The sequence below is a fragment of the Amblyraja radiata genome, chromosome 15 (genome assembly GCF_010909765.2).
Source record: "Amblyraja radiata isolate CabotCenter1 chromosome 15, sAmbRad1.1.pri, whole genome shotgun sequence".
Classification (NCBI taxonomy): domain Eukaryota; kingdom Metazoa; phylum Chordata; class Chondrichthyes; order Rajiformes; family Rajidae; genus Amblyraja; species Amblyraja radiata.
This window is the reverse complement of record NC_045970.1, coordinates 6,843,211-6,857,500: the sequence shown is the minus strand read 5'-3', so window position 1 is coordinate 6,857,500 and position 14,290 is coordinate 6,843,211. Positions and strand designations below refer to the sequence as shown.

Sequence of the window (14,290 nt, the reverse complement as noted above, 5' to 3'; positions counted from 1 at the left end):
TCAGCGGCTGGAGTATCGCACCCGACGTCCGCCGGCTCCCACGTTAGCGGTGTGGACCTGGAGTTCTCCCCACAGCCCAATGCCGGTTTCTCCGCGGCTCGCCCGGACTGCGCTACTATAGCCAATATATACTACAGGTTCCTGCAGGAAAAACCCAACCTGGTAAGTAATGAAAACTTACCTGTAGGTTTTTTTACTTACCGCTGACAGGAATGAGTTGCCTGCCAGACCTGTGCCTCGCCATGCCGATGACGATAATGGTACGCATGCGGCCTGGCGGGGCTTCTTCACGGAATCACTCACGTGACTCCGAAGTAAAATCACCAAACTCCTGTCCAACAGATCAGAAACACTCTTCAGGAGTCAGGTGTGGATTTGTCAATGACCACTGTCTACAGAAGACTTCATGAACAGAAATACAGAGGCTACACGGCAAAATGCTAACCACTGGTTAGTTGCAAAAATAGGATGGCCAGGTTACAGTTTGCCAAGAAGTACTTAAAAGAGCAACCACAGTTCTGGAAAAAGGTCTTGTGGACAGATGAGACGATGATTAATTTTTTCAGAGTGATGGCAAGAGCAAAGTATGGAGGAGAGAAGGAACTGCCCAAGATCCAAAGCATACCACCTCATCTGTGAAACACGGTGGTGGGGGTGTTATGGCCTGGGCATGTATGGCTGCTGAAGGTACTGGCTCACTTATCTTCATTGATGATACAACTGCTGATGTAGTAACTTAATGAATTCTGAAGTGGATAGACACATCCTATCTGCTCAAGTTCAAACAAATGCCTCAAAACTCATTGGCTGGTGGTTCATTCTACAGCAAGACAATGATCCCAAACATATGATCCCAAACAATGATCCCAAAAAGCAACTAAGAAATTTTTCAAAGCTAAAAACAGGTCAATTCTTGAGTGGCCAAGTCAACCACCCGATCTGAACCCAATTGAGAATGCCTTTTATATGCTGAAGAGAAAACTGAAGGGGACCAGCCTCCAAAACAAGCATAAGCTAAAGATGGCTGCAATACAGGCCTGGCAGAGCATCACCAGAGAAGACACCCAGCAACTGGTGATGTCCATGAATCGCAGACTTCAAGCATGCAAAGGATATGCAACAAAATACTAAACATGACTACTTTCATTTTACATGACATTGCTGTGTCCCAAACATTATGGTGCCCTGAAATGGGGGGGACTATGTATAAACACTGCTGTAATTTCTACATGCTGAAACCAAAATGTATAAAAATGGCCTTTATTAAAATCTGACAATATGCACTTTAACCACATGTGATTTTTTTCTATTACGAATCTCAAATTGTGGAGTACAGAGGCAAATAAATAAATGACGGGTCTTTGTCCCAAACATTATGGAGGGCACTGTGCCTCACTAGTGGATGCTGCCAAGAAGTATCCATCCCTCAGTGAGTATCAATGATCACAACAATCCTTATCCTGACCACATCCAATATAAAAATAATCTTTTCTTAATGTTCCAAAACATTTATCATTCCACAAATATGAGCCCCTCTGACCCCAGACATGTGCAGCTCTCTCTCCTCATTTTAAACAGGAAATGGCCAATGTGGATCAAAGGCAGCTTACCAGACAATTGACATAACGGAGATATTATCTGACAGGGACCTTCCCAGCTGAGGCTTGTGCGGCGGAATAATTCATGGAGAGAACTTTTTAAAACATTTGAGGAAAGCAGGATGGCAATGTTGCTTTTAGATAATTAGGCACAGATTGGCTGCATTTCACTGGATAACTCTGAGTGGTTCATAGACAATTGTTAGAATTCTGGCCTACTGGTATGCCCACCAGACTATGCAAATAAAATGGGGCAATAGGGTCTCAGCCCCATTTGGGGTTAGCAATGGTGTTAGACAAGGGGGGGGGGGGGGGTTGTCCCCAGTCCTTTTTAATCTATATATTGATGATCTGTCTAAACAATTGAAAGACTGTAATACTGGGTGCGTGATTGGTAATATTTTAGTGAACCATACTATGTATGCAGATAATCTTGTGGTCTTTAGTCCATCTAACGCTGGTCTCCAGCAGCTCCTTACTATATGTTCTGTGTATGTTGTGGAACATGACATTAAATATAATGCTAGTAAGAGTGCTGTTATGATCTGTAGAACCAAAGAGGATAAATGTCTAAAATTTCCTGATTTTAAATTGTCTGACAATAATCTTAGTGTCTGTAATAAGGTAAAATATCTAGGGCATATTATTACAGAACAAATGACAGATGATGAGGATATTTATAGGCAACGACGCATGCTGTATGTACAGGCGAATATTCTCTTGCGTAAATTTGGTGCGTGTGCAGATGTGGTGAAGTTGTCGCTATTTAGAGCATACTGCACACCACTCTACACTGCGCACCTGTGGTCGAACTATGGAAAGATAAGTTTGCAGAGACTAAAGGTGGCATATAACAATGCTATGAGAACACTGCTAAGGAAACCTAGATGGTGTAGTGCCAGTAATATGTTTGTGGCTGCAGGAGTCAGTACTTTAGAAGCTATCCTAAGAAATCACATGTATAAATTCATTTGCAGGATAAATGTCTCTGAAAATGTAATTATTGTGGCCTTGTCAAACATAAGGGTTAGCACTACACGCTACGAATCCCAGCTGTGGAGACACTGGTATCGTTGTCTCGTTGTAGGACATTGATCATTCTTTTACTCTGGATTTTTAACTTATGTATTGTGTTTTAAAAAATATATAATTTATGATGCTTTTATAAGTGATATACTAAGATTTTATATGTACTTTATATTTTTTAATATGCAATGCATTTTTTTAATGTAATGTTGCCCCTTGTCTGGACCTCGAGTCCGTAATAAAGTTTATTATTATTATTATTATTATTATTATTATAATAATTCAACTGCAAGTCTACAAATACCACACATCCCTGGTGAAAAGCAGAAATCCCAGACTTACTAACAGATACAGAGAGCTGAACAGAGACCATGTCACGTAGAGTCCAGTGATAGAAGCCAAACTGGCTCAGATCCCTCATTTGCTTGAAAATAGATTTCTAAATGTCACATGCATATGAAAAGTAATAATAATCACCCACAGCTTTCTCTGCTATGAAGGTGGGGGCATAACTTAACCAACATTCCCCCCAGATGCAACAGGGACAGAGATCCCCTGGTCCTCACCTTTCACCCCTCCAGCCTCTGCATCCTCACACATTGCTGTCACCTCCAACATGATCCCACCACTAATCATATCTTCCCATTCCCACCCCTTTCAGCCTTCTGCAGAGACCACTCCGCAACTCGTCCCCTCCCACCCAAATCACCCCCTCCCCCAGGCACTTTTCCCTGCAACTGCAGGAGTTGTACCACCTGCCTTTATACCTCCTCTCTCAGTTCTATCCAGGGATCTCGACACCCCTTCCAGGTGAGACAGAGGTTCACATGCACCTCCTCTAACCTCATCTACTGCATCCGGTGTTCCCGATATGGGCTAATGTACATCAACGAGACCAAGCGTAGACTCGCGATCGTTTCGCTGAACACTTGCGCTTGGTCTACCAAGGCTAACCATTGCTTCTAACCATAACTCTGCTTCTCATTCCTACATTGACTTGTGTTCTGGGCCTCCTCCATTGCCAGAGAGAGGCCACATACAAATTGGAGGGACAGCAACTCATATTATGCTTGGGTAGCTTACAACTCAGCGGTATGAACGTTGAATTCTCGATTGGAAAGACATGCTGGGCAAGTTATTTTTACAGAGTGGTGTGTGCCTGAACACATTGCCAGAGGTTGATTCTATAGTGGTAGTTAAAGGCTTATAGATAGGCACATGGATGTGCTGGGACTGAAGGGAAACGGCAAAGGAAATGAGTTTTAGTTGGCATCAGGTTTGACAAAGGCATTGTGGGATGAAGAGCTCGATGGCCCAATGTTCTAAATCAATGAAGACTATGAAAAACATTTCTGCAAATCTACTCAACACCCATTTTGGTTAGTAATTAATCTGAAAATTATAGAATTGAAAAGGGACTGAAAAATACATAACACTTAATGGTAACATGACTATTATAATGTATAATTATATACACTCACCATGTTAAAACTTTAAACAAACTTGATCAATTACCTTGGTTGTCATCTCAACTTCAGTTAAAGGCCGTATCCTGTACGACGGTGTGATGTCTTTAAAGATCTCCAACAAAGAAACCATCACCAATTTTCTCACTGTTACTGCAACATGCGGGTCCTTTTCCATTAACATCGACCGTAGCTCCTTCAACTTTTTAATCTGGGAGTTAAATGTTTTAATATTTGGTTTAAGATTCGTACCTTTTCAAAGTTATATATTTATTAGCATTTATATTCTTGCACTCTGATACTATTTTGGATCATGCTTATTAAAATATATTCAAAATGTACTTCATCTACACAAAATTACAAATCCTCTAAAGAATGTTTAAAATTTATTCCAGGAGTTGCATCAAAGCTAGAATCAAAAGTATATTATTAGACTATTCAGTATTCCAATATTTAACTGTAAAAATGCCTACATGGCCTGCAGAAAATTAATGTTTCTAACTAGCTGCTCACTGACAGCACATTTAGGCGATGGCACAGTGGCACAGCAGTAGAGTTGCTGCCCAACAGTGCCTGACACCTGGGTTTGTTCTTGACTACGGGTGCTGTCTGTATGGCGTTTGCACGTTCTATTTGTGACCGCATGGGTTTTCTCCAGGTCCCCTCCCACACTCCAAAGACGTGCAGGTTTGTCGGTCAACTGGCTTCTGTAAATTGTCCCTTGTGTGTAGGATAGAGCTAGAATACAGGTGACCATGGTCAGCATGGACTCGGTGGGCCAAAGGGCCAGTTTCCACTGTATCTCTAAAGCAAAATAAACTAAACATTTAACACATTACTGGAAATAGTGAACCATTCAACCTTCAGTTCTTTGTCCTAAAGGGAAGCAACGATCAAAATTTGATGGGGAAAACAATCATCATAATTTTCCTGTAGAAACTACTATCAAACTTCAAGAACTGTACAAACATTTGTCAGCTACTTGTGTTGTTGTATTAATCACACCCCTGTGCTAGATTCCTTGTAAACCTTTCAGAGTCCAGTGTAGGGTAATGTAGTTTTGGCAATTACCCTTCACTTGTGGGAGGGAATCTACACAATCATACTCTCATTTTGTCAGACCATTCTTCTGTTTCCAATTCATATCTCAAAACATGGTATTATTGATAGAGCCAGTATTTCTTGACCATGCTTAATAATGTTTGAAGTGGTGGTGGAGGAGAGCTAAATTCTTGAATCACTTCTGGTGTGGGAATTCCAGGATATAAACACAAAGATAATGAAGGAACAACAATGTAAGTCAGGATGATATGCGCCTTGGAGGCCAAGTCAATGGATATTTTTGAGGTAGAGATAGATTCTTGATTAATATAGGTGTCAGGGGTTATGGGGAGAAGGCAGGAGAATAGGGTTGAGGGGGAGAGATAGACCAGTCAAGATTGAATGCCAGAGTAGATCTGACAGGCCGAATGGCCTAATTCTGCTCCTATCATTGTGATGTTATGAAAATGTGCAGGCTGTGGAATTGCCGTGCAGCCTTTGTCCTCCATGGTTGTAGTGATCATGGGGTTAGGAGGTGTATTAAACCAGCCAAGGAGAGTACATGCTGTGTCTATGTCACACATGGCAGCTTATGATGAGGGAAAGAGTGTTTAACATGGTGGATAGGATGTCAAACCAGCACACTGCTGTGTCCTGGATGAGAAACCTGCGTGCTGTTGCAGTTGTATTCAGCCGGCAAATGGACAGCATTATCTCACACTTCTAACATGGACAACAGGCAGGCTGAGGGGTATCATGAGAGTTACTTGCCTCAACTCAGACCACCTCTGTAGTTACAATTGTTATATGGCTCGTCCAGTAATATTCAGTTGATGATAACCCTTGCACCACCTTTCATTCCATCCTACCAAAATATATCAACGGTAGGGTCTCAACAATGGTAACGTCACTGAGTGTTGAAGGCACACGGTTCATCAGCATTTGGCGCTCCATTGGTGGGAAATAAATTCTGTGCAATCATTATTGAACATAACCACTTCAGACCGTGAGATGGAACAAAAACTACAAACTAATCAGCAGATGTTTCGGCCTATAACACTGCCCTAAGGAACTACCAGTGTGAACGGGTGATCAATGATTGGCAATGAAGGCCTGTGTCCATGCTGTATCTCTAAACTAAACATCCAAAGCAACTCTGATGATGAAATATCCTGAAACTCTTGACAATACATTGAACACAACTGTGACACTGGCGATTTTTTCCGGCAACTGCCGACGACTGTCATAGTCGTAGCAGGTCGGCGAAAAACCAGCGACAACCTACATCATCCTGGCGACAACCTACGACAGCACCTACGTCAGGAGAAGTCATGCTACACTCATTGGTGTTAAACCCACTGTTGCCGAAAAATGGTCAACGTGTTGAAAATTTAGCGGCGACCAGAAAGACGCTACGACTTTTTGCGCAACTGAGGAGACTACTCACGGCGACCACCGGAAAACATGTGGCATCAAGCTAGTCGCCTGTAGTTGCCTAAAAAATCGCCTAAGTGGGACAGGCCCATTAGACAGAGCAAACCATGACAGGACAAATGCTTAATCTGACCTATTTCAATATTGAAGATAGACACAAAATGCTGGAGTAACTCAGCAGGACAGGCAGCATCTCTGGAGAGAAGGAATGGGTGATGTTTCGTCGTCGAGACCCTTCTTCTGAAGAAGGGTCTGATAAAAGGGTCTCGACCAGAAACGTCACCCATTCCTTCTCTCCAGAGATGCTGCCTGTCCTGCTGAGTTACTCCAGCATTTTGTGTCCACCTTTGATTTAAACCAGCATCTGCAGTTCTTTCCTACATATTTTAATATTGATGTAGATTATGACGCAGAGGTTCAAAATAGCCATTAAACGTTTTACGGAAGTGTTCCGGACGTGACGGCGCTGCCCTGCAGCTGCGGCTCGCCTGCAGTCCGGTTGTCTTTTCTTTTTTTTGTTTTCTTTCTCCTGTTGGTTCAGTTTATTTTAGTTGTGTATGTGTAGGGGGGTGGGAGAAACTTGTTTTTAGTCTCTTCCTTCGGGGGGGGATGCGACCTTTTCTTGTCGTATCCACCGTCTCCGTCTGCGCTGAGGCCTAATGGCGGAGCTGGCGGCCTCCAACTGGGACCGACCTCGAGGCTCCGGAGGCAGAGCCAGGACTTACCAACGCGAGGCTGGCCGACTTCGGGGCTGTGGTGGCATTGCGGCGGCGGCGACCCGACTTCGGAGCCTCGGCCGCGGGCCCAGGGGACTCGGCCGCAGGCCCAGTGGACGACAACGTCGGGAGCTAGCAGGTCCCAGGTTGGTAACTGGTTCTCCGGAGCTCCCGCAACAACAGCTTCGTCCGCTGGACTGGAGGGTGGCAGCTTTGTCCACCCCGGGCCGCGGAGTTTAAACCGGCCCGTTCGCGGAGCTCGGATTCGACCGCGGGACTTACTATCCGGTGGGGGTCACAACATCGGAAGCCTGGATCGCCTCAACGCAGAGGTAGAATAAGGAGGGAAGAGACAAGGACTTTAAGACTTTTGCTTTCCATCACAGTGAGGAGGGCCTGGTAGACTCACTGTGGTGGATGTTAAATCTGTGTTTATAGTGTGTTTTGTTATTTTATTCTATGTTATGACTGGAAGGCACGAAATGTCGTTCAGACTGTAAAGTCTGAATGACAATAAAGGATACTTTTTTTAACTTTACAATGTCAGCAATAAAACGGAAAGGATTCAAAAATGTAATTTTAACCACAAGGCTTCTGGATGTAGTCTATCCAGAATGTTCCAAAACTCAGCACATTCAACGTCTCAGGAGTTTACACTTCATCTGTCGCAGTTAAAATATTTCATAAGCTACTGAAGTACTTACATTCTTATCTGGTGCACTCAAGATGGATGATCCCAAAGTGGCAATGTGTATTTTTTTATCTTCCAGTGTCTTCCTTCTCAGCAGCAATCTTTCCTCCATGGTCAACAGTGGAAGAGGCTCCATTGCTGCAACTAATTGCAACGGAAATCAGAGGTGAACAAAGAGTCCAGACTTAAAGAAGATTGTTGGAAGTATATTTATACATTGGGTGGAGTTAGAAATTAATACAAATATGCTAGTATTCAGAAATGTCATGCCACAAGAAAAGAAACCTGACAGTGATCATCAAAGACTCATGGGTCAAAATAAATAACTGAAACCAGGACAGAATCCCACCAACTTTGCAACTGTCAAAATGGTGTAAATTGGCAGCCCATTAGAGAAGTCCAGGTCATATAAGAATGATTTAGATGGAGAAGGTGGAAATGAATATAAACACCGATGATAGACTGAATGGCTGGGGGGGGGGGGGGGGGGGGGGGGGGGGGGGGGTGGAAGGTTGAACATTATGATATAGCCATGACAGTGCAGTCAAATTTAGCTCTAACTCCGTCTACACAAGAATGCTTAACCCTAAACCTACAACTCTATATTAAGATGGAAACAAGTAGTAAGCAACTTGCACATGAGCTAATATTAGCAATTTTATTAATGAAGGTCAGCACAGTGGCGGGGTGGAAGATTGCAACCTTCACGTGGTCCGCCATGTTTCGTCGAATGCAATCAACCCGGCTTGCGCAATCAAATAAGATCAAATAGAACAAGTTGTCCTACAACTTTAGGCTGTGCATGCCATAAGCAAGAAGAAGCACAGTGGCGCAATGTTATGGTTGCTGCTTTACAGCGCCAGAGTCCCGTGTTCGATCCTGACTACGGGTGCTGTCTATATGGAGTTTGTACATTCACCCTGGGACCTTGTGGGTTTTCTCCGGATACTCCGGTTTCCTCCCACATTTCAAACACATGTAGGTTTGTGGGTTACTAGGCTTCTGCAAGTTCTCCCTGGTGTGTTGGATAGAACTAGTGTATGGGTGATCGTTGGTCAGCATGGACTCGATGGTACAAAAGACCTGTTTCCACACGGTATCTCTAAACTAAAACTAAGTGAGCCATGGTCAAGAGGAGAATTTTCCATATGTACATGTTCCCTGGATAAGTGAAACAAAGACTCCATACACTTGAAATGCTGAATTCATATTGAATATCAAGGGTCCCAGAATACAAATCCTAAATGTGTAAAAACAGTTCCTCATTCCATTTGCCAAACGGATACAACCAAGAAATAACTTAACTTCCAGCTTTGTATATTCAAACTTACCAAACAATTCACTCCATTGACAAAGGTATTTAATTTTGAACATGCCTATTGTTTTGAGACAAGCTTATTTCTTTCCAACAAAATGCTGCCAAATATGGACACATTTAGGATTTGTGGAGTTTTTTTTAACCCAAGATAATTATTTTAATACAAGATAATTAAGTGTTGGCATGACACTTGGAATTGGCATTGGAAATGTGTAGTTGAAATGTGCCACTATAATCCAGACACAAAAGTTTTCTTTTTATGTATACACCTGACATGCAAATCACTTTCTCACCTTCCTCATGCTGTTGAACTACCTCAGGCATTTCTTCTTCCTCTTCTTCCATTGCAACTAGTAACAAAACATGCCAGTTAGTATCAGCAGTGAAGACATAAAATATAAAAAATGGCAAATTTCAGGGAACATGTGCTACATTGAAACACGGGATTCATAATTATAATCATCAAAACAAAAAAAATGAATCTGCAGCATGAAATAAACAAAATTGCATAAGAATTGCAATTTTGAACCCATTCCCTCAAACCTCCCAACTATAATTTCTTCCTTTATGCCCACATCCAACTCTTTAATTCGCCCATCCCTACAGCTTTCCCTAAACTACAACCTCCTTTGTTAATGTTTCCACTAGGAAGAGGCACAGCAACCAGGGTTCAATCTTGATCCTCAGCTACTGCTTGTGTGAAATATGTGTGTTCGACTGGGTTTATGTAAAAAAGAACTGCAGGTGCTGGTTTAAATCGAAGGTAGACATAAAATGCTGGAGTAACTCAGCAGGTGAGGCAGCATCTCTGGAGAGAAGGAATGGGTGACGTTTTGGGTCGAGACCCTTCTTCAGACTGATGTCAGGGGAGGGGGTGGGACAAAGATAGAATGTAGGCGGAGACGAAATAAAGAACTGCAGATGCTGGTTTAAATCGAAGGTCCTATAGGTTTCCAGTGAGTGCTTTGGCTTCTTCTCACATCCCAAAGATATGTTGCTTGGAAGGTTAATTGGCCATTTTTAATTACCCTGTGGTGTGCAGTAGTTGATGGAGAAAGTGGGAAAATAAAGTGGGATTGGTGAAGGTTTACTGTAAAAGGGTGCTAATGGTCGACATGGACTTGTTGGGCAAAGAACACGTTTGGTGCTGTTTGATTTTATCTGTAAACTTGCTCACTCTTCCAATCAAAATCCCTAATCATGTTTCCGTCCATTCCAAAACATGGCCCGCCCCAAGGTGCATGTTGCATCCTCTATGATAAATGATGCAAATTAACCCTCCATGACATATACACACACACCCAACAGATTCCCGAGAAGACATGTTTGTTCCATAAGAGATTGAATAAGATCAGCCTACATATTGGAATTTGATGGTTTACACCTTTTTGAGAAGGACTAACAGGCAGGTTGCTAAGAGACTTCTCATCCAAAATCTAACCAATTCATCTTTTCCTATCCTACATATCATTACTTCTGAAGTCCTCCACAAAATCATTCTTGTTATCCCTCTGTGACAGATAAATTTAGCTTCAATCGGTATTTAGATTAAACCCAACACAAAAATACTAGACAGACAAAATGCTGGAATAACTCAGCGGGACAGGCGGCATCACTGGAGAGAAGGAATGGATGACGTTTCGGATCGAGGCCCTTCTTCAGACTCAAATCGAAACCCATTCCTTCTCTCCAGAGATGCTGCATGTCCCGTTAAATTATTCCAACATTTTGCGTCTATCTTTGGTGCAAACCAGCATCTGCAGTTTCATCCTACACAAAACTACTGGGTGTTGTGCTGCGAACAGGGTGCCTGATCTTCAGTCCCCGATCTTCAGTCCCCAATATCCTTCAGAGAAAACATTAAGATAATCAATGTTTTAAACCTCCAGCACAAATTACATCCTCTCATTCTAAGCTCAACTTCTCTTCTATACCTGGAATCTGATGAGATGAGGTCACATCGCACTGATATTTTATGACCCTCAAGTTTGGCACCTGATCACATATTTATTCCATCACAGATTTACTACTCCTGGCAGCTGAATCTCAGATCAATACTTTAATCAATACCTTCAGCTGATTTACTCCAATGTTCGCCGAGCTAGAATGCCATAACCCAAAGGCCCAAATTTAAGGTGAACTGTTCAAATTGTACCAAACCATACCACTTCTCCCTCGATCAGTGCACAATCTGATCTCTCCCGAGTGCTCTGGTTTCTTCTCACGTCCCAAAGATATGTCGCTTGGAAGGTTAATTGGACACTTTAAATCGCACCTTAGTGTGAACTGCTTAAATTGTACCAAACTGTACCACCTTTCCCACGGTCAGTGTATGAACCTGATATCTCTATTTCTGTAGTTCAGGTCTCATACCCATTCCTGGGAATATTTCTTCCAAACCACTCCATCTATCAATTTTCCTTTCCTCCTTCCGAGTCCTCCTTAAAAACACCTCTTTTTGATCAACATTTTCATCAACCCACTCTTAATAATAATAATAAATAAATACTTTATTGATCCCCTCAGGGAAATTCAGATGTCCAGAAGCCCCCAACCAACAAACCCAGATTCAAAACGAACGCAGACAAAAAATACATAGAATACAATGTGGACACAACCTGAGAGCAATAAATACTTAAAAAGACCAATAATTAACAATTAAAAATTAAAAATTGCAAAATGCATCCCCCTACAGCCTAGCGGTCCAAATTATAAAATCTAATGGCTGCAGGGGTGAAGGATCTCCTGAACCGCTCCGTTCTACAGGGCAGGGAGAGTAGCCGGTTGTTGTTCCGAGTGCTCTTTTGACTCTCCAGAATTACATGGAGGGGATGCCCGGGGTTTTTCAGGATGACCTGCACCTTGTGCCTCATACGCCTCTCAAGCCCATCCATCCCAGAGTCTACTCTCCCCTCCAGCACTGAGCTAGCTCGTTTAACCAGTTTGTCCAGCTTCTTGTTGTTTTTTGCACTAATGCTGTTGCCCCAGCAGACAACAGCGTAGAAAATAACACTTGCAACCACAGTGTTGTAAAACATGTGCAGCATATCATTACACACATTGAAGGATTTGTGCCTTCTGAGGAAAAAGAGTCTGCTCTGGCCTTTTTTGTAGAGGGAGTCAGAGTTGACAGACCAGTCCAGATTGTTATCAAGGTGCACTCCAAGGTATTTATATGTATGCACCACCTCAATGTCAGCCCCTGCATCGTTGACCGGCTGAAGGGGGAGCTTGGACCTGCCAAAGTTAACCACCATCTCTTTAGTCTTAGTTGTGTTCAGGATGAGACAGTTCTCTTCACTCCAGGCACAAAAGGCACTGGTCAAGGTTCCTGTATTCCTCCTCCTGCCCGTTCCTTACACATGCCACAATCGCTGTATCATCTGAATATATCTGTACGTGGCATGTGTCAGACTTATAGTTAAAGTCTGCTGTATACAGGGTGAAGAGGAACGGGGCCAGAACCGTTCCCTGTGGGGCTCCAACATTGCACACCACTGTGCCAGAGACACTGTCCCCCAGCTTGACAAACTGTGGTCGACCCGTCAGGTAGTCGTATATCCAGGAGATAAATGTGGAATCCACCCCCATCTTCTTAAGCTTGTCATTCAGAATCAGGGGTTGGATGGTGTTGAACGCACTTGAGAAGTCGAAGACCATAATCCTCACATAGCCACCGGGTTTGTCCAAAAAGGAGTAGATCCGGTGCAGCATGTAGAGGACTGCGTCATCCACCCCAATGTTCTCCTGAGACCACAAGTCCAGCACGCACTCGACCCACTACAGTTTTCATGATATGCTTAGAATCCATGTTCATTTTAGTTCATTTGGATCTTGTTGATCATTGACTTTAGTTTATTTACACAAGATGTTATTTATAGATGTGCAATATAATGTAAACACCAAAAATTATTTTTTGGTAGCAATATATCAACTAGTAACCATAATTCTATAGGCCCTTCAAAAAATGTCTACAAATTCCTGCATTTTAAAAAAAGTATTTCATGCTGTAACTCCAGAATTACTTTTAAGATAACATTATTGTGGGCGGCACAGTGGTTCAGCGGTAGAGTTGCTGCCTTACAGCACCAGACACCCAGGTTCGATCCCGACAACGACTGCTGTCTGTACGGAGTTTGAACATTTTTCCCGTGACCGCATGGGTTTCCTCTGAGATTTTTCAGTTTCCTCCCACACTCCAAAGACATGCAGGTTTGTAGGATATTTGGCTTGGAATAAATGAAAATTGTCCCTAGGGTGTTGGATAGTGTTAATGTGTGGGGGTCGCAAGTCAATGCGGACTCAGTGGGACGAAGGGCCTGTTTCCTCGCTGTATCTCTAAACTAAATTATTAACATGATTTATTTAAAGTCAATCTTAATTCCTCTTTAAATTATCAGCATGAAACTCTGCACTTCTACAGTAGTTACATGAATGAATAAACAGTATTTATTAAAATTACTATTAACAAAGTAGGTTTATACAATGTTAACAATAAACAATAAATTAACAATAAACAACAGACGAAAAACGTATATTCTTACCGGGCTTTTCTACTGATCGAGGTATGATTCCTCGTTTATCCTTGAAAGGCAATAAGTGGATATATTCTTTATCAGGTTCGGTATCCAGATGCCTTGGCAATTTCTCATACATCGCTATCTTATTTTCATTTTTTCGCTTTTTGACATGGATTGGCTCACTGCAATACAACAATGTATATTAAACGTAAATAGCTATTGCAAGATAAGAACTTTTCTGAACTAGGAATAAAAGGGCGCTTTCCCCCAAAGCAATTAGGAATAACTCAAAGCATGGAATCTAGGGAGAGCTAGCCAAGTGGATGGAGAATCTTCCCACCTCTCACTTTGAAGCTGTGCTTTCTACTAGTTGACATTACCCTCTGGGAAAAGGTGTCTGACAATGCACTTTCTATATATATATATATATACTAGACCAAGTGGGTCTGTTTCCCCAACGGCGTTTGCGGGGGGGGGGGG

General features: G+C 42.5%; 1 protein-coding gene across 1 annotated transcript in view; it reads right to left on the bottom strand.

Annotated features, from left to right (window-relative positions):
• The window catches only part of noc3l (NOC3 like DNA replication regulator), a 78,445-nt gene that overhangs the window by 41,340 nt on the left and 22,815 nt on the right, over positions 1-14,290 (bottom strand). Inside the window, exons 4-7 of the mRNA XM_033033580.1 lie at positions 13,835-13,992; positions 9,584-9,640; positions 7,986-8,116; positions 4,140-4,301 (exon numbers count right to left, since the gene is read on the bottom strand). Of these exons, the coding sequence (XP_032889471.1) occupies positions 4,140-4,301; positions 7,986-8,116; positions 9,584-9,640; positions 13,835-13,992 (508 nt within the window). The remainder of the gene's footprint in view (positions 1-4,139; positions 4,302-7,985; positions 8,117-9,583; positions 9,641-13,834; positions 13,993-14,290) is intronic.